This window comes from Myotis davidii, unplaced genomic scaffold (genome assembly GCF_000327345.1).
Source record: "Myotis davidii unplaced genomic scaffold, ASM32734v1 scaffold18, whole genome shotgun sequence".
Lineage (NCBI taxonomy): Eukaryota > Metazoa > Chordata > Mammalia > Chiroptera > Vespertilionidae > Myotis > Myotis davidii.
Window position 1 is genome coordinate 7595778 of NW_006292696.1, and position 21996 is coordinate 7617773.

At 41.4% G+C, this 21996-nt stretch overlaps 1 protein-coding gene across 2 annotated transcripts in view; it reads right to left on the minus strand.

The window, feature by feature from the left end:
* The window catches only part of EBF1 (early B-cell factor 1), a 392963-nt gene that overhangs the window by 141690 nt on the left and 229277 nt on the right, over positions 1 to 21996 (minus strand). For both annotated transcript variants that reach the window (XM_006766302.2, XM_015565648.1), the window contains exon 5: positions 9934 to 10015. In XM_006766302.2, coding sequence (XP_006766365.2) covers positions 9934 to 10015 — 82 coding nt within the window. The remainder of the gene's footprint in view (positions 1 to 9933; positions 10016 to 21996) is intronic.

Consider the following 21996-nt stretch of genomic DNA (forward strand, 5'->3'; position numbering starts at 1 on the left):
CACTTATTAGAGACTCTCCTCGAATTAGTCACAAGAGACCCAAGAGATCAGCCAATCTAGTGGCTTCCAAAGGAGACAAGACTGCAGAGAGAGAATCCTAAGTGCAGCCACAGCAAGGCTGCCACTAAAGCATTCCTTGATTTCCTTTTGTTGACATGGATCAGATCATCTCCATATGGAAACACTGGTTATCTCACGCAGACGAGAAGCTCTGAGTTGGTAGGTTCACATGGCTTCAATTATTTTAAAATAGAGAGGGTGAATTTTACTCCATAAAGGCCATTAGGTTGGAAAATATGTCATCACATAACGTTCGTAAACCAAAATGACAAAAGAGATTCTCAGGAGTTATGATACCGCAAATTTGCCCAACACTTCCTTTTACAGATAGCAAAACTGAGGCCCCAAAAGGTTTAAAAACATCCTCAAGGTCATAGGACAAGTTCACAGCAGAGGCAAGCCTGAAGGGAAACTTCCAGACTTCAGGTCCAGTTCTCACCCACAGCAGCCTCTGGCCTCTACATACATTCTTCTGGCTTCAGGTCTCTCCCCTCTGACTCCCCTGGTACCTTCCAGTGAACACCTCTGGTGCCTACGTGACTGACTACACTTTAAGTAATTTTTACACAAAAATGGTCTGCAGTACTAAGGCCTTCATTAACTTTGTCCTTTAAAATATCCTTCACTGATATGAAATAAGATATTCTCTAAAACCTGCCTGATTGCTAGCTTCTATCTGGTTGAAAGATCCCAAATAAGTCATTAAAAATTATGGAGGACACATGAACCTACAGGATGTAACGGAGTGAAACTGCTAGAATACGCAGTGAGTAACTGAATTAAATCCACACTTTAAGGCTCAAGGCAAAAACTCTCTCTTCTTTTAAGAGTAAGACAAGGATGGATGTTTTTAAATCCTCAGATAATTATGTGAAACTAACTTGGATCCTTGGGAACTAGACTCGGTTTCTGTCTCCTGAACTGTGACACGTGCTACACATAAAAAGTTCATTGGTGACCTGAACCGTGTTTTTCTCTCTCTGGGTCAGGATACTTTTGATGACTCCTGACGGTGTCATTGGCATGTAACTGGTGCTCTCCGATTATGTGTACACTGGCCGTTTTAAGCAGCCGTGAGCCAACACATACAGAATTGCCTTGTGTGCTCTCTACCAACGGGTTATGGCACATGGATGTTGAAATTGGAAGAAAATAGCATATTGGTCAACAACTCCAATTCCAGGGTCAGCCATTCCTGAGTTTGACTACCAACCAAGTTTATGACTTACTAGTTTGTAACCTTGGGTAAGTCACCTAATCACAGGAATAAGTTGTGGGCCTACTATTTGCCAGGCATTATTCCATGTATTGGAGAAGTAGCAATGAACAAGACAGATGAAGTATTTGCCCACAAAGAGCTTAGTTCTTAGCAGGGGCAGAGCAGGGTTTTTAGACAATAAGTAAATAAGCAATGAAAGCAAATTTTGGAATATGAAAAGTTATAAGAAGAAAATAAAATGGAGAGAGGGATGCCTAAATGGGTGTGCTACTGTAGATTGAGTGATTAAGGAAGGCCTCCCTGAGGAGTGGACATTTTAGCTGAAATCTGAGTAAATAAGAAGCATTCAGCCAATCCATGAAGTGAGAAAATTTCCCAGGGAGAGGCAACAGCCAGTGCGAAGACCCTGAGGCGGGAATGAGATCAGTATATTTGGGAAAGAGAAATGAAGGAAGAGAAGAAAGGCCAATGTGCTTGTTTGGAACAAAGTAACAAGGAAAAGAGCGATAGGGGGAAAAAAAGTCAGATAATACATGTAAAACACTGAGTCCTACAAGGTCTCACACATACTAAAAGCTCTATAAAAGTTACAAGTGAAAAAGTGAAAGCATATAATAATATCTTTTGTTGGGAAGTTTCGATAAGTATTGGCATTCTCAGAACCAATATCCACTGGCAACACTGATCAAACTGAACACTTTCATATCTATCTTTTCATGTATTTTACATTTTTTCAATAGCAGCTATACTTCATGTAGGAATTTATTTCCTCTAAGTGCAGAGCTACCACTCAACAAATCCAGCTCATAAGGATTCCTTCTCACTGATGCATATTTTCTGCCGAGCCCCAGCAGAAGGCTCATGCCAAGACACATATTTGCCCAATAAGCTGTAATGGTTTAATATATCAGGTTGAAAATCCGCCATTTGTATTTACCATGTTCTGTGAATTAATCCTGGATTCAGAAACTATCATTAGAGCTGCTTTCAGTATAATTAATCAGCGTGGTGCATCTTGAAATTATTCCGTATGAGCAGAGTGATTGCAGTCTGGGCCCCTAGCATTCTGTTTGGTAAAGAATTTAATTGCAAAATGTGCTGTTTGTCAAAACAATATGAGGCAGGGGGTGGGGGACTGGGAGAGAAGGAAAAGGGATGAGAATAGTTTTGCCTTTATTTAAGTGCCTTTCCAAGCAGACCAAAAGTGCAGAGGTTGGGCATGTATTTTAAGAATCCTCTAATGATACCCTATGACATATTGATTCAGAGTTTCTGTGGGTTTCTGAATAAATAACAAGGGTCCTCCACAATGTATAGAATTCATCCCCCCAAAAAAGGGCAGAGAGTTGCCTTTTAATGTCGCTTCCCATGTCATCATTTTAAAGAGAACACACCGTTCTGGTGGGAATTTTGGATGCACAACCTGGTGGTTTCTTCTCGTATTTTCTATCCTCCGCTCTGAATGACTAAGAAGTGAAGGACAATTATCCGTCCGCTCAGATAAACATGTATTCTGCTTGCTGTTCTCTTTGCTTTGGACAAATTATTCTTCTGGCACTTCCCAGGACAATTTATTCTTATACTTTACCTCTGAGCATCAATGTTATCTCCCCACAAGCTTTCCCTGGTCATCTACTTTAAAGTAGATTCCCATCGTCCACCCCACACTGTTATTCTCTCTTGTAATATCCTGTTTAATTTTCTTTACAGCAATAATTACATTTTTTAATGATTTGCAATTATAAATTTGTACACATGTGGAAGCTGATGGTAATTGTTCAGCGTACATCCATTTTCTCTTTTCTCAGGCTGTATGACTAGGCATTTGCAAACCTCCTTTGCTTATTATATACTAGAGGCCCAGTGCCCAAAATTTGTGCACTCGGGGGGAGGGGGGGTTCCTCAGCCTGGCCTGTGCCCTCTCGCAGTCTGGGACCACTCAGGGGATGACCACCTGCTGGCTTAGGCTCACTCCCTGGGGGATTGGACCTAAGATGGCAATCAGACATCCCTCTGGCAGCCCAGCAGCCCTCAGGGGACATTCACTTGCCAGCGGGGAGCAGGCTTAAACTGCAGTCGGACATCCTCAGCACTGCTGAGGAGGCAGTCAGGGTGGGGGTCCCGCTTGGGTGCCTGGCCAGCCTGGATGAGGGGATGATGGCTGTTTGCAGCTGGTCACACCCCCTTCAGTGTAGGGGTCCCCACTGGTGTGCCTGGCCAGTCTGGGTGAGGGGCTGAGGGCCATTTTCAGGCTGGCGGGCAACTGAAGCTCCCAGTCTCTCCTTTTTTTCTGTTTTTTGGTGTTGTTGTTGTTGTTTTTATTCTGGTATTTATTTACCTTCTATAGCTGTCACTGGAGCTGAGAGCCGGCTCCAGCTCTGAGGCCCGGCTCTAGCTCTGAGGCTGCAGCTGACTGAAAGCAGGTATCTGGGTTTGTTTCGCTTCTATAATTGACACATTGTTGCCATCACTGGTGCTCTAAGCTCTGAGCCCACTGCTGGCTGAAAGCAGGGATCTGGGGTTTGTTTAGATTCTATAATTGAAACTTTGTTGCTTTGAGTGGAGCTCAGAGCCAGGCCATGGCAAGTGGGAAGCTTAGCTTCCTCCATCATTGGGGCAACCAAGCCTCCTGCTTGCTTCAGCTCCATGGCTGCCGGCCACCATCTTGGTTGGCAGTTAATTTGCTAATTTGCATATCACCCTGATTCCAATGGGAAGGGTAGCAAAGTTATGGTTAATTACCATGTTTGTCTATTATTAGATAGGATGGCCATGTGACAGACTCCCAGCCAGGGAATGTGAGCAGATTTGACAAGGGTCATTTCTTAGCCTGGGCTTTTAAGAAGTCCATGTGCCCTCTCCATGTCCTGTATAGCCTTCAGCTGGGTGGATGGAGACAACTAGAACCTAAAGGACAGTGGAGACACAAAACGAAAAGGAGCCCAAGTCCCCATATCACTCCCAGGACAAGATCCGCTCACCAACAAGAACACCTGCCTTATACCATTATATGAGCAAGAAGTAACCTTTTCTTGTACATGAGCCATTATGTATTCTTTGACCTATTTGTTACAGCACCTAGTATTACCCTAAGTAATAGACCCCACCTAGAATACCAGTTTCATTAGAACAAACACTCTGCCTTTCTTATTCATCACAATACACTCACTACCTACCGCATCAATAAATACTACTAAGTGCATGCAGACATGAATGAGTGAATGAATGAATGAATACATCTTACATTTATATTCGTAGGTAGTCACAGGGCTAACATTTATACATAGATATAGATTTATAGCCTCTGGAAAAACTTAGTTGAAGAGATAAGATGGATTGGGAAATGTACACTTTACTTCGCAGCCTTCCAGTATTACGGTGTTGACTGTGATGACAGCTTGTACCCAATTCTTGTTCCTCCCCTCTCCATCCTCATTCTGCCAGCCCCAACAAGAAAAGCTATTGATAAGGATTTAAATCTTAACCTTGACTTGTCTAGCTCCTGTCAGTTAAAAACCAGCCCCGTGACATGGTTTTAACACAGGCCTGTGACATTAGCATCTTTTTAGTGTCAAGATGAAGAAACAGGCTCATTTAGTCACAGTGAGTTTCCCCCTGTCATGAGCTGTTGCCATCCATAGCTTACCCCCCCTCCCCAACTCCCCTCACCTACCAGAACTGAATGAAGCCTATATCCACTGTTGTATCTAAGCAAGTTTGTTACCCTAACCAGAGCCCAGGGATTTCAAAAGAAAACATCCATTGTAAAAAAAAAAAAAAAAAAAAAAAGAAAAGAAAAGAAAAGAAAAAAAAGATTATACCAGATTTTGTACAAGGTTTATTCCATACTGCCTTAATGTATGAACATACTTGAGCTCAGGGGAAAGTGATTAATTTCTTGAAAACGCTAAGGTCACACTAATTGACATGACCTGTGTAATTAAGCAGTCTCTGTTTACACACCAGAAGCTCTGCCGCTGTGTGGCTGAGTTTGCTTGACAGAATGTCTTTACATGTCAAGAGATCAACAACCCTTCTTGTATCCTCCACAGTCACCTACACAGGACCCTGATCGCTGTTCAAAGGAGACGCGCTAGGCACAGCTGGATGAAGATCAGGCTGGCCTGGCAAGCAGATAAAATGGGTGAGAGAAAAAGAGCACCCATGACAATTGGGAAGAGCCCACTTAATAGGCAGGAGAGTGAGTTTTCAATCAGATGTCTCCAGGTCTCGGATTTTCAATATAACTGGGAAAAGCCACAGGGAGATATAAAGAGTACACCAGTTTTCTCATGCCCAAAAAGACACTCTCTCACTCCCCCTTGGAGGCAGCAGCAACACACTAGTAAAAATATTTGAAGCCAGCTTCCCACTTAGTGTGCTATGAGAAAAATGATGGAAATTATAAGTCTTGTTGATAGGAAACATTTGACCACTGTCTCCTAACGCATCTCTACAGCCAGGATAGCTTTGGGGAAGACTAAACCTCCCTCTCCTGGTTAACTCCTAAGAACTGGGAACTTCAGTAAGAATTCTTAACAGAGTAATCTGAGATGCCACTTTACACTGAGGGGCCGCTATACTCAGGCTCCATCTGGGTAAGGGGTCTGTCTTGCCCTAGAGAACTGGCCTAAAACTCTACCACTTATGAGAAGCTCAGGCAGTCTTCTGAATAACAGCTTCTTTTCCTAAAGTTCATACAATTACAAACTGACCAACACTGTAGCTCTGTTCAGAAACAAGGCTCAGGTTTCTCCCCCTCCACACAATTCTACCCTCTGCTTGGCAAACTTTGGTGCTGTTCCAATGGTCTTCATCCAGATGGTATCTTTAGGTTCTATTAGGGCAAATGCCTCTTTTGAAAACCCCTCCTTAGCTTTGCTGAGAGTCCAGCACATATTTGTGGGTAGCCACTGTGGCTCTCAGATGTTGAGAGACCTCCTTATTGTCTTATTTGGTACCTGCCAACAGATTCTGGACAAGTTCTTTATAGTTCCACAACCTTAGATAACATTTGAGTCAGACTGCCTCAATACTTAATAGATGTGTGACTTCAGGCAACTTGCTTACCTTCTCTAAGCCTCAGTTTCCTCATCTGTAAAATCCATAATCCACATTTACACATTCCCAACGGGGATATTGTGAAGATGAAAATGACAATTCATGTAAAATGCTTAGCATAATCTCTCTCACATCAGTACCCAATAAATGTTAGCTTTATCATCATCATTATGGCCCATGTCCATAAATGTACATCAAGGTACACACAGGGACATGTATAATTATACACATGTATATGGAACACACTGATATAGACACAAATATACATAGTTCTCTCCCCAGTACTTGACGCACTTAGGAACAAACCAAGACAAGGAACATAGGAAGAGAAACCAGCTTGGACACCAGCACAAGGGGAAAAAATAAATAAATAAAAATATTGAGTTTGGGGGCTCAATGCATTGAAGTTCCTGGAAATATCCAGCAGGCAGCTGGTAGCTAGGTCTGAAATGGGATATCAGGTCTCGAGGAACCTGACTCAAGAATTCTCAGTGTCGAAAAAGTGGTTAAGGTGCTGGGGGTGGAGAAGATACTCAGAGATCCTATAGAGTGAAAAGAGTTCTATATCTGAAAAGGAAATTTGGAGAACACTGACATTCATAGGAGAGCAGACAAGAGCATTTCTTAGGAGGAGCTGAGAATGGATGAATGTTGTTATGGAGTCCAAGGAAAAAGGATTCAAGAAGGATGGTGTGGCTACCAGCACGAAATGATGCAAAGAAACAAGACTGGAGGAAAAAAATGGAAAGGTTGAATAAGAGATATGTGAAGTTTTAATTGAATTCTATTGAGGCAATTCATCCATTCTCTAATTGCATAAATACCCATGTGCCTACATGCATAAGACCATGTGCTAATTGCATAAAATGATAAGTCATAAAATGTATAACCATACACAGATACAAAACTAAAGGAGTCAGTATTCATTCTGTCATAGGCTCCGTCCATCCTCTGCCAGGAAGGAATGAGTGAGTGATGGAACAAAGCAGGTTAAATCTGAGATGCAGTAAGGAATTTGTCATTGCTGATAGAAAGAGATACGGCTCTTCTTCAACTCAAACACTGACTCTGTGGTGACCAAGGTAGCTGCCCCTATTGAGACACATCCACCTGCTTTAGGACCAATTGGAGAATCATAGGAAAGAGCATTGCCATGGTTCAGATAAAGCATTATGTATTCGAAGAATAGTATGACGTGTGTCAGGCAGCTCTCATGCCTAAACAAAGAGTGTGCTCTTTGAGACAAAAGCACTGTCCCCGAGAAGAGTCCGCCAGAGATCATCAAGTATAGGGCTGAACCAGTGATTCTCAACCAGGAACAATTTTGCACTCCCACCCCAACCAGGGGACATTTGACAAGCCTGGAGACATCTTGGTTTGTCTACTGGCATCTAGTGGTAGAGGCCAGTGACAACTGCAAACATACTACAAACACAGGACATACCATCCCCCCACCCCATCCCTCACTCCCCACAAAGGATTAACCTGTCTAAAATGTGAATTGTGCCCAAATTGGAGAAACCCTGTACTGAAATAATGACCCAGCTTTAGTTTACTGCAAGTATTTTCTCCAAAGGCTTACATTTTATTTTATCATTTATAAATTACATATGCATGCAAAATGCTGTCTTTCCTCCATATGTTGTAAAATAAGCAGAATCATCATTTTTACTCTATTTTACAATTGAGGAAACTGAGGTTTTCCGGAAATCTAACTCATGTCTCCTCATCTCAGTAGGCCTTCTATTAAACAAAGAGTAACTCTTTTGTCTGAAAAGTAAAACTTTCTAGTCTCAAAAATACCAGACTGAATTGGTTTCTCATCTCACATAAGAGCTACATTCCTATAATTCAAGGCTTTCAGACATTTTACTAGCAGGTCCTATGAGGGCAAACAAGTCCCCAGAAGTCTTGCACAAACGTTCTTTCTTTAGGCTCCCAATGTCACCAAAGTCCACCTCTAGCTCTGCTTCGCTGAGAAACACAGCAAAGTTGATCCTGGTATGCAAAGGCCATTAGACATGTCTCTCAGATCTGAATTGGTTTGTGCCTGGAGATGCTTCATTTCTAACCCAAGCTTGTTCAAATGAGAGATATGGCTCCTCTCAAGGTCAAAGCAAACTACCAAACAGTTGATACTAAAATTCACCCTCACGTTTTAAGACACTTAGCAACACACACTTAGTGGCATCATATGTGTTGTTTTGCCCTTAAAGGTGACTCCAATGCAACTCAAAAAGTCCTGTGTGGGAATGCGGGTGCCCAAGTCTACCAAAATGGGATCCGAATCTAGCCAGGAGAAACATTTTCTGGGAAACTAGGAATTTAGGGATTCTCCCCCATTCATCTCTGTTAAGACAAAAGTTGGCAAGGCCAAGATGGTTTTAGAGAAATGCTTCAGATCTCAGGAGAGAATGTCTTTTTTTCACTGAATTCATTCTTTCATGAGACCAGTAAGTCTCACCCCTTTAAAAAACCATCATCTTAGAGATTAAGAGATCTTGACATTCAAAAATCAATGCTCAGAATCATCCCTTCCCTTTCTCCATCAGAGACTGTGCATAAAAATTTTCAAGCGCTTCTCAGAGATCATACATTTTAATCTACTTAAAGCTGACTATACCTAAGAGTATACTCTAAGCACCATACAGACCTTATGGCCATACCTATATGGGTCATGATTCTGATGGGAAATTTAACATTGGCCATGCAAATGAGTTAGCCATAAAATTAGACAGAAAGCAACACGGGAGGGGACTAGTACCTTGCTACTCAAGTATGGCCATGGCATTGGCATCACTAGGGAGCTTGTTAGAAATGTAGAATTTCTGCACCCTCTCCCCCCAGACATCAATTAGCATTTTAACAAGATCCCCAGGGGATTCTTGACTTTCCAGTTTGAGAAGCAGCTACCTAGAACTTAACCACCTTTACTAAAACCCAACTCCCATTCTGTGTCTCAGAAGTTAACACGTTTGTTCTCACGTTCTTTTTCCTTTAGAAAATGTATAATTATGTGAGGTTAGCATACCACTCATGCTTTTAATGGTGGCAGATCGGATGGATGCTTCAGGACATTTACATGAGCCGCACAAGGACATTTCTGAAACAGAACTGTCACCCCTGTCAGTCTAGAAACACCCTCTGCTTCTTAAGGGGTCCATTTTTAATGATAATTGCTACTAACAATTTCCAAGGATAGAAGAACAGAGAGAGAGGAAGGAAGAAGGTAGTAAATTCTAAAAACAGAACAAAGCTCTTATGTACCAGCTTTCCAGTTCTAAACTTACAGGCAAAGAATTCATTGTTTCTGTGTACTTCACTTCACCTGCAGTAGTGTAAGCCTGTGAGTCCATTCTGGAAGCCACCCTAGGCTCAACCAGCACACACAGGTGGTGTGGTCCCAATTCTTCTCTAATAAAAACAACAACTCCTAGACAGCAGAGACCTGAGGGACTAGGAACCCCACCTGCTCTCCACTCTGGGGAAACAACCGTACTCTCTATATTCTGCCTCAGTCTTTTTTTTTTTTTTTTACTCTCTCCTGATATTCAAGTCATTATTGAGATTTGAGAAAGACAAGACAGACCCACCTGGAATCTCCGCATATCACGTGGGTTTCCGGCATTCTTTAGGCAATTTTGGTTACATTTGAGGAAAAATTTCAAGAAGAACCTGTGAAGAAAGAAATGATTGTGGTTAGCATTTCAGTCCTGACACAGAAAGGTAAAAAGTAGTAAGTCGCTTCTGGGCGGTATATCCTAGGCCAGTTTTCTGAAATATTCAAAATGGTTTTAGAACCAGTATTTCTTTGAGAGCTTTAGCCTTTGCTTGGCATTCCAGCTGGATGGACAGCTCTCAGTACTGCCAGCAGCTCTCACAAAAGCAGTAAGCCCCCAAGGAAGGGTTCTCACTCAGGCAGAGAGAAAGTCTTCACCCCATTTAAGGTAGGTTCCAATTGAGTATAATTGCCTGAGAATTACTCACGGTCCCTAATAACATGTAAGTCAAACCCTGTAAAGTCACAGATTATGAACCAGCAAAATATATGCTGAATGACCACAAGGAAACAGTAGACACCTTTTAACCTAGCATCTCCAAATAAAATACCCTAGTGTAATAGTACCCATGAGAAGAAGGTAAGATTCACATACTGACTAAAGTCCTTTGGCTTCTCAAAGATTTCCTATATGTGAGGCCCAGGGGCTTTACTTGCTAGGGTGACCAAAGGTCCCACCTTGCCAGAAACAATTCCAGTTGTCACCTGCTGTATTAGTGTATTAATAGTGCCCACTTTAACTTGCAAAAGCGTTCTAAATTCGATGGTCACCCTATAGCTTTCTGAGTTATGTCTTATGTCGCAGTGGTTTGTTAAAGTCCATCAGGTAAAGGAAGCAGATATCAAAGGCAGCCTTCTAGAGCATTCATGTTGGCCATCTGCATGTTCCACACCTGTTCAGGTTTGGGAAAAGGACAATTTTAAAAGCCACCTTAAGATCTTCATTCCCTTTCTCTTAGGCCTGTGGATTTCAGACTCAAATAATTTCCCAAAATATCAGAATGCATTAAAATGCTAGTCAGTGAAATTCTTGTAAGTATAGAGGGCAGGGAGGCTGGGGAGGTGGAAGGATTGAGCAAAAAAGAAAAAGAAAGAGAGAAAAAACTCATTGACATGGACAACAGTATGCTGATTGTGGGGGGGAGTGTTGGATGGAGGTGGAAGAGGGTACAAGAGGGATAAAAAGTGATGAAAAAAATAAAATGAAATGAAAAAAAAATTTTAAAGAAATTTTCCCTTCTACATCTTTCCCCCACTTGATGTCTACAATGGCGTAAAAATCTCACCCTGGTACACATACTTTCGTGAAAGAGTAGAGCTCAAATTTGGATGGAGCCTGCATTCTTAGCCATTATGCTATAGTAGTTTTAGTAATAACAGAAGTAGTACAGTACTGATATGAACACTAATTGTACTATCAACAGCAATTGTACTAAGAAGAGCAAATATGAGTAATTGTACAAGCAAGAGGAATTATTAGTATTATCTCTACACTAGCAACGTAAATATTGCAGGAGCGGGCACTGCCATTCTCTCCCCTCCGTTGTTCCCCAGGGTTGATAATATTTGCCGCCTGTGTGTGTTTAAGCCATTTGAGCCCAGAGCCGACAGCCAGATTCAGGTTATGTTAGAAGGAGCTGTCAGCACACCCTCTGGCATCTTCAAGTCAGACAACTGCTAGCCACCGTGAGGGGGTCCATCTGGTGCCAAAATGGGTTCTGAAAGACAGGCAAACAGGACGCAGCTTTGCCAGAGAGAAACAGAATCAAGGGAGCGGGGATCTGCCTCCAGGATGAGCAGGGGCAAGGCGCCTGTCAGCAGCCCATCGTTAGCACAAAAGCTATGCCGGGCACACACCGGATCCCCGTTACCCTAAGCTGCCCTGTCACTCGGCATGCTGGCAGAAGCTCCACAGAGGATCCCTTGCTGAAATTGAAGGCCTGACCATCTGTCGTGGGGGAGAGACAGCGTCAACTGGTGCCTGGGGCCCAGCTCAAGCCCTTATGTGGCAAAGACGCTCTGAAAGGCCGATTCTTCTGGGGAGAGCCAGCTCTACCCCAGGGGGAGCCTCAGAAATTCTTTCAAAGTTTTCCCCTAAGTAGATGCCAAGTGCCTGACCCTTACGATCGCGCTTCCTTAAAGGAACCAAGAGGAATTAGAAGCAGGAGTTAAAAATATCCCACACCAACAGACAGAGTTAGACATGGCACACAAATTCAGGGTAGTTTTTATCGGGCAGCTTTTAAGGCATTTGTAAAGCCGGGAGACACGTCTGCTGGCTTAGGGGAAAGGGCTCAGATTCCAAGGGGGCTTTTCACAAAGCAGAGGTTCTTGTAACTGAAAACCTCACTTTGTCTGGCGAATTACCCCAGTTTGTGTGGCGGGTGTGTATGATAAAGTGTGTCAGGAGAAAGTGTGGCAGCCTTGCCCCAACCGTGGGAAACGGACCTGCAGCAGGACAAAGCCCCTATTGACCCTGTACAGTCCCAAAGAGTTCCATAAACTCTGAGAAATAGCCCAACCAGGACCCAACTCCAGTCTTTTGGGGCTGGGGGGAAGAGTGGTGAGAAACCTGACACTTTATCGTTAACTTTCAATATGAATAATGCCATCTTGTGTTCCTACGTGTGTTGTATTATTCAAAGCACGTGTATCCCCAGTATCTCATTGAACCCTCACAGAAGTCATATAAATTAGGTGTGCCAGAAATTATCAACCCATTTAAAAGGCAAGAATATAAGACAATAAAATTAAGATACTTCCTGCAGCCAAAACTAAACTAATACATAGCATTACTAAAAAGGACTCTTTATAATATCTGTTTTTTTCCATGAATTAGAGGACTTAACAAGTGATCTTAATCATCACTTAGTGTAATTTCCTCATTGTGCATATGAGAAAATTGAGAGAGAGCAGATGTGGTAACAGGTACACAGTTTTATTAGTTATAAGAGCTAGAACTAGCATCCGTCACTACTAGTTGTTTGGGTTTTCCAATATAATGTTAGCTTTTCAAAATCAACCCAATAAGAGCTCCATATTTTGACATTGAACATTTTTAGTCTACTACCTCAATTAGGAAAGTGACGGTCATAAAACCAAGTGTGGCATCATATTAAAAATAGTGTTTAGGTTCGTCGGTCAGGTGAATGTAAGACATCAGCCTATCAGTAAACATTAACTGAATCAAACACAGAGGTTGCTAGAACAAAACTGTTTATTAAATGGTTAACTGATATCACATTTTATCAACCCATAGTTATTCAGTATATTAGGTAGCTTCCGTGTGACTAGCATGGTACTGGACACCAGAGGTACCTGCAAGCTTTCCCAAAAGGAAAATTCACTGAATTAGCCACCAGGATCTGACTCATCTATATAAGGGTGTAAAAAACAAAAAGCCAATTCTATATAACCAGCACATGGCACAGGACTCACAACCCAGTGGGTTTCCAGTAAATATCTGTTCAACTAAACAGAATCCAGGACCTCTACAATACAGACAGTAGTGGAGTATACTGGACAAGAGCTAGGGTTGGAGATAAGACAAGCCTGAGTAAATTTAGACAATTCCCTTGACCCTCCCTCAGTGGCCTCATTAAAATGTGGGACTAACACTATCTCTCTCCCAGGACTACTGTGTGGTTTTCATCATGATGCTAGCTTCACTGTTGAATTAATTGTGTGACTTTAGACAAGTTATTTTACTTCTCTGGGCCTCGATTTTCTCACCTGTAAAAGGGGGGAGGGGGTAACAGACCCTACTTTAGAGGGTTATTGATAATTAAATGAGTCATATGTGGAGTGTTTAAATAGCAACAAGCATAGAAAGAGTAATAATTATTTTCATCATTTATCCCTGTGAGCTGGTCACTGCCTAACACTAAGAAATATTGAGATATTCAGATACAAAAAAATATTCTCCTCTCTTTGAATGTGAAGGTTAAACATAAGTTCATTGAATGACCGACAAAAAGGAAAGAGGAAGCAGAAACCAAGGAGAGAAAATATGACTCCAACAGCTTGATCCAATGGCCAAGACGCACATAAAGAAGAGAGGTAGCCGCTTAAATCATGGGGGACTCCAGCTAGTCACAACTGAAGGGCACACACAGTAAAACCGTCCATTAAGCAACAGCTTGTACATCATTAATTATTATGCAAAGCATTGCGATAGATCCAGGCTGAGCAGGTTGAGTTTTTACCTCTCCCACCCAAATTCTGAAAAATCACGTTTGGATGTTTTCAGCTGCTCTCAGAATGTCCAGGCTGGAAAAGAACAGCATCAAGACACACCTAAACCAAGACATAAAATCCCCCATTTGCAGTCTTAAGGCTCCCTGAAAGTTCCTCTGACTTATGCCTGCAGATGGTTATGTGGCAGACGATCCTTCCCAAACATATTCAGGACACGGAGACTCACACTGACCTGATGCTGGAAACAGCTGTGTGGAGACAACTGTGGGGTCCCTTCTGTGTGAAGCTCCAGCTGCTCCCACACAGACACTCACTGGAGGGTGAGAAGGAAATGCCTCAGGATTCAAAGGGCCTCTTTCCATGAACTGCATTATTATCTGCTTTGACAACGAAGCACAGAGCTGTCTGCCTCCAAAGACCAAATCTACTGCCCAGATATAACCAAGGAAGACTTTCCAGGAGTCCAGGAATTCTCCCAAATTTAAAATATTTAACCAGAAAGCAGCTATGTCTACCCAGACCACCCGAGCTGCCAGGGGCTACTTCAGAAATACCATCAGTGCCTCAGGACAGCCCTCCGTGGAGAGGTAAACAAGAGTCCCATGGCCACTGCCATGAAAAATAATAGGTCGCCCTTGAAAACAGAGAAGCTAAAACAGCTAGAAAGAGAAAACTCTATTTTCAATGTCAACACTGTTTTGGGTTCCTGGTACACAGAAATGGTAGAGTACAGTTCATCCATGTGAAAATATGATACACAGAAGTCAGCCAAAATCCCACAGATGTCACAGGGGCGGGCTGTATGAGGGCAAAGGTTGCTCACTGCCAGGCCCACTTTCTCTCCTTTTCTGATATTAAAATGCATTACTGAGAGAGGACCTGCCTTGACTCAAACCCGTGCAGTTATGTTTGAGAGGTGAGGAAGGAAGAAAGAGGAAGAAATGAGATCTGGGAAGGGATTCTACGTAGTTGAAGCAAATCTTCTTCTCCCTCCCACAGTGGAAAGTGGAATGATACCAAGTTGTGGCACTATCTTGGGGATCCCAAGGGGGAGCATGTGGCTACCCCTATTATTGGCCACTGACTTCAAGGAGTTTACCTTTTCCCCTGGCCAACGTATCTAAGATCTTGGGCATTTTTGGAAAGTGTTCTCAGCCTGAAGGGGTGAACATGATCAACTTGAAAAGCATTCATTACCTCAGAGCTCAGAGTTTGCCCTTGATAAAAGAACATAATTAGAGGCAAGAATTTAAAAAAAAAAAAGGTGTTGGAATAGCATAGCAACCGACCAAAGAATTTAAAAATAGTTTTCAGAAAAAGGACCACTGCAAATAGGTGTCTTCATGCTAGAAGTCGATCTGAAAGGTAGGAAAAGGCAGCAGGATTGTAAAAGGGGAGAGGAGATGACAAATAAATCAGTGGCCAATGGGGAAAAATAAATTGCAGTTCTTTAGAAATAAAAGGGAGAAGGGAAGTCAGAGCAAGAGTGCTGTAGCTTAACATTGACTACTGCAAGGTTTGATGGAAAGTTAGATGAGAAAGTCTGACTCATCCAAAGCAGTATAGGCTTGTGTGTGGTAGAGAAGGCATACATCTTCAGACATACTCTTTCACAAATATTCCTCAAATGCCAGTGCTTCTTGCCACAATATATTAAGGAACTAACACTACCTGTTCAGAAATTTAGAAACATCCTAGTAGTTTGATATACAGCAGAAATGAGGCAGATAACAAACCCAAGGGTTGGTCCATTTTTCTTGGGGTTGGGGACAGACTGAGGACATATATGTCTTAAACTGTTTCCATTCCAAGCAACATGATCTGCAAGGAACCACATGACACAGAGCTCCTGCTGATGTGGGGATAGGATTGAGACAGGCATCAGGCCTCAGAACTCGGAGTCACTAGTACAAACCCTTCCCCACAATAGAAAAATGCAAGTGCAGTGGTAACTTTGCTTCAGTAATAGAGCCAAGCACAAAACACAAGGTAGGAGGAACCTCAATACCTCAACTTAGTGGTTATTAGAGCAAACACATGAGTATACCATGTGCAACGCCCTGTTCTAAGACTTTGCATGTATGAATTCATTTACTCTTCACTACAACCCTGTGAAGCACTATCTTTATTCTCATTTTATAGATAACGATGCTGAGAAGTTATGTAATTTGCCCAAGGTTTCCTATCTAGTAAGTGGTAGAACTGGGATTTGAATGTAGGCAGTTTGGCTCCAAAGCTTATATCCACTAAACTCATTCCTTTGTACGTTATGTGTTCTACTATGAGAGTATGGCCATTATCATATCTGGCTATACTCTTATCATCACGATCAAATTCATCCACAAGTAGAGCTAAAGTTACCTTAAAATTTTCTGGTATGGTCACCACAATATTCCCAATTATAAATTTAAATGTGTTCCAATTTTTCTCATGACTGTCACCTATTTCAAATGTATTTTAACCAACAATGAGAGCCCAGTTGATGGGTCTGGTCATTGAGCCAAAGCAAAGTTGGAGAGTGACAGCCAAAGCAAACCCAATGTGATATGGGTCTCTTGGGAGGAGTCAATAAGCAGCGTCTTAAGGATTCAGTTGTACTTTCTGTATTTACCAGCTACACAAGTCAGTATCTTTGAATCTTTTCTTGCAGACAGAAAACCACAGGTTGAAAATGAAAGGCTGTTTAATGCTCACATGTTTAAGGTTTTAAAACATATTCATTTAGAATCTGATGTGAGAATTTCACTTTCCCTCCTAAAGACTTAAAAGGTTTCAGTATTAATTTCTTCTATGGAGGTGATAGATGCCAGATAGAGATCAGAAAGTTCAAATCCACAGTAACTGAAACATGTGGGGTTTTCTGGACACTCACCTCCCTATTTTTTCCAAGACGTTATGAAGTATAAACATTCAGTGTCATCCATTTACTCAACTAATAATATCCCCAGAGAACCTAACATGTCACTAATTCTTTCCCCTTAACACCAATTGTACTACTATCATTGTGACTTTGGTTCAAGTTTTTCTCCAAAAGGAAAGTAAAGGAGAAGGAAAGCACTTAAAATCGAACTTTCAAGAAAACTCTTTAACTCTGAGGATGATAGAGTATTTGAGTAATTGCCAAGTAAGGTTGAATACTTGAAAAGTAATAACCTGTTGTGGGTATTCTGTCAGGGTCTGGATCAAGAATGTCAAGATTATACCTATCCAGGCACATTGGTCCTCTACTCTTCACCTTCCAGCATTTTTGCTTCAGTTAAATGGAGTTACATCCTATGCCCTGAGCATGAAGCTTCCTTCCTGCCTTCACTGTAGGCCACATTCCTGGGTCCCACACTATCTCAACTTCCCATGACCCTCCTTAGCCTTCAAGGTGCAGCATAAATGCATATGCCCATGAAACCTTCCCAAGTACCTCAGCTAGAATTAATCACCTCCTCCTCTACTCTGTTACATCTCTTGTCACACTGGTCTTTATATCCTGCATTCCAGTTAGCTGAGTCATCGTTTGCCTCCTCCATGACACTACGGACATGCTTAAAGTGCCTTTCTATTCCCACAGCACCTAGTATGACTGTCTATGAAAAACAGTAAATAAATATCTGACTTAAACTGATTGTAAATATTATGGCAGTTAACTCTCATAGCAAAAAGAGTTATCTCTTTCCATATTTTTATTTTCTGAATTTTCTCTAAATAGGCATTACTTTAAGGAAAAAAACACTTTTATTATTGTAAAAATTGAAGTATCATTCAGCATAGAACCTAGAGAATGTTGCCCCCATTTTACAATGAATAAATAATGACAAGTGTCACCCTAACCGGCTTGACTCAGTGGATAGAGCGTCGGCCTGCCGACTGAAGAGTCACAGGTTCGATTCCGGTCAAGGGCATGTACCTTGGTTGAGGGCACATACCCAGTAGGAGGTGTGCAGGAGGCAGCTGATGAATGTTTCTCTCTCATCGATGTTTCTAACTCTCTATCCCTCTCCCTTCCTATCTGTAAAAAATCAATAAAATATATTTTTAAAAGATGACAAGTGTCTGTGCCAAAGTCTTCATGCTCTAAGATTTGCCAGTTAATTTAAACAAGAACAGTTAAGAATTATCCATCTCACACTCTGTAAAATGTAGATCATTTACTACTTTCCCATATGCATAATTCATAAAAGTATATCAACTGGGCAGATTCCACATCGTTGGTGTCCTCAGTTTCCTACTTAAAAATTCCCCAACGTCAAAATATTATTAAATTCCTCAAATTTAAAATATTATGTCTAGGTTGAACTTGCCATTGTTTTTAAAACATTTAAGTGTAATCCAAAGGGACAAAAGGCAATGTGACTAATAGTATGAAATGGATGTCCTCTCTCCAAAATTCTACAGACCCTTCTGATGACTTTGTTGAAACCCAGTGCTCAAGAAAAATCCCCAACGTCAAAATATTATTAAATTCCTCAAATTTAAAATATTATGTCTAGGTTGAACTTGCCATTGTTTTTAAAACATTTAAGTGTAATCCAAAGGGACAAAAGGCAATGTGACTAATAGTATGAAATGGATGTCCTCTCTCCAAAATTCTACAGACCCTTCTGATGACTTTGTTGAAACCCAGTGCTGAAAGTGCTTGATGGTTTGCCATTTCTTGGTTCAGCTTATTTCCTTAAGTCATCCATTTCTTCCTTCAGTCCACCCCTCACTCAGTAAGTATTTTCTAATCACCAACAACATGCTAAGTACAAGTAGAGAGACAACTTCCTCCCTGTCCTTACAGAAGTTCACCAAAGTATAGTTCTCAGATTCCCTGTGTCAGATTTGTCTAGAAACTTGTCCTGGTGGAAGAAGGTTAGGGGGTAAGGTATGCAAACCTTTTTGATGTACACTAAATCTTAAGAATGAATATCTAATTTTTTAAAAAATCAACAGTCATGACAATACCATGTGATAAATACAATGATAACGTTTTGTACCATAAACAGTGAACTTCAGAGAAGGGATGGCCATCTAATCATGTCACTGAGACTTAGTGCGAAAACACATGTCAAATCACCTCTGAAAAATTAAATTCCCTCACTCATCCCACCTCACTCCCCGCATGATCCACAGAGAAAGAAAGGAGTTTCTTGGTTGCCAAAGAAAGCTGATATTTGGCAAATTTTTGCTTCAAGGAAAAGAAACAAGCCCATTTTTCTACCAAAAAAGAAAGAAAGAAAGAAAAAGGCATCAGTAGAAAAAGCTGTTCCTCCAAAAGAAAAGCAAACTTGCTAAGGATGAAAATTCTTTTGGGAGCTATTTAAATCATCACTGCCCTTTAAAAAATCTCTTTCCATTTGTCTGTTCACTTTCTTGGACACATCCTCCCTGGTCCCAATCTCAGCATCACCATGTGTTGCCTCCCATCCTCTGGCTCATGCACCATTGGGGATAATGAATTTAATTTGAGCAATGGCTTTCATCGAGAAAAACCACTGCATTCCAACACGCCACCCAAGCAGAGTTCAGACAAAAACAAGTGACTCCTTAATTTGGATTTAAAGCTCAGGATCAGCCTCCAAATGAAAATGACCAGTGAGCCTCATGCCCACAGAGCAATGACAATAATCTCATGAGCTCCAAATTATTCCAGTTTATATTATGGGTGATCCAATAAGTCTGTGTGTTCTAGTCCATAAAAATATAAGAAGAAATTTATCACTTTTAAATCATAATGCAAAATAGAGTCTGACACTTTATTACGCATTATTTCTTATGATATCATAAGGAGGCTGATGGAAAATGAAAATAAAACAATATTGTTGACCAACAGTGATATAATTTAGACTTTCTGAGGTGCCTTGTAGCTCCCAGGTCATACCCCTTTGCCCTTCCCTGCTCCCCACTCCTCGTCACTCTTAAATAACTTCAGTTTAAAAGTAGAAACGTGGGAAGCCAAACTCCAAAGAGGCTTTATCTTATCTCGAAACTGGTTAATAAAACTAAGAATGCTAGAATGGGATGAGACTTTAGGATTTATCTAGTCCAGATAGTCTTACCCTGAAGTCCATGAATGGTCTACTTGGGGTTCTTGAAGACCTCAACAATGCACCCAAATTTTTGCACACTATTTTTTTTCTGTTGAATGAGTCCACAGTTTTCACAAGATTATTGAAGGAGTCTGTGAGTTGACTGCCCAGAACCCATTTCCCCCACTTTGTAACAGACCTCCACTGTCCTTTTGGAGAACTTCCTGGCTCCCACCCAAGAGTCCTTGTATTTCAGTGGCATGAACTCATTCTACACTTGGGCCAGACTGCACCTGTGGTCCAGGCCGGCCTGCTTTAGAGATGGGCATATGACCCAAGGCAATCCGATCAGGCCCAATCCAAGCTGCAGGATTTTTATCTGAGTGACTAAAACCAGACATGGATTTTGTTCTACTAGAGTTGAACCTGGAAAAATGTGGGACTGAGTTTGCTGGAAAATTCTACTCTTAGAGATGAATCCTAAGAGAATATAATCTACTAGTATCCCACCTAACAGAGATCACAGGGCAAGGAAATTCTGAGAGGTGGGGAGGAGAGAAGGTACGGGGAGCTCACGTAACACAATGCCCTACAAGAAAGGTGGAGGCAAGTGGAGATGGAGATGTGGGCAGAATGATGAAGCTGAGAAGGTAGCAAAACAGAGAATCCTAAAATAGGATGTGTGTAAAAGAGAAAATATTCTATTCTATTGGGCCCTGGTAACTTGTAGGTTATAAAACTTCAACATCCTATGGCCTTCTCTCAAGTCACCAACATTAATACATAGATAAATAGGTAGGTAGGTAGGTAGGTAGGTAACTAGATGAGAGATAAATAGATAGATATCCAGGCAGGTAGCCTCAATGGGTGAACGAGGCTGCATGTAAAACCAAAGACAGTACTAGAAACTGTATAATCTGAAGAATAAATGTCTGTTGCCCTCACACAAGTTCCCACTCATTCACAATGACATAATTTTATAAGAATCTATGGCCTGAAAAATCTACAATTTGAGACTTTATGAAAGAAGACACCACCGTCAACCCAGTACAAGCAAATTTTAGCCCTTCTTACATTTAATGGGAGGACATGTGAATTGGGCCAGGCCTCACTGGCATTGGAATCACTCACATTTTCACATAGAAAGCCTCCACTCACTCAGCATGTGCCAGGCACTGGGCATTTATAGGAATCATTCCAATGAACCCTATATACCTGTTAGTTGGTCCTATTAATATACCTATTTCCCAGATGAGTATACTGAGGCCAGAAAGGTTAGTAAAAGAGCTGAGCCCCAGGTCCCATACACACTGTATGTAGCAGATCCAAGACCTGGGGCGAGGATATAATTCATAACAGAGAGCAAGACTGTAGGGTAGGGCTCACTGCTTAACCTTGGATCAAGTGAAAAGTGCAACTGTATGAAAGTAGCAGGCTTCTGTTACTGGGATAAACTTCCTTGGGTGAAAAATAAGTATTCACACTTGTGCTAGGTTCTATTAGCAATAATTCATCACTAAATCAATAAAAAGTAACAGGCTATACTTTTGCAACTCTGATCTGCTTTAAAAATAATTTATTTTTTAACTTTTTTTTCAATTGATCTTCAAATAAAACTCTTGAAAAATGGGTCAGGGTGGGTAGAATCACCCCCATTGGATGAATGGCTCAACTGAAGTTCAAAGGAGCTCTCAAGGGAACTAGGTTTTTATGTTACTGGGGATGCAGCAATCACCATGTATTCATGCCTATTTTAATTTGTTTAAAAATGTCTCCTTTCCCCAAAGCACTCCTTTTCCTTCATGACCTGAACCAGACCTATTCCTTACTTCCACTCTCTGCCTCCGAGTTTATGTTGCATCCACAATAAACCACTTCTCCTGGCACACCTCCTCTTT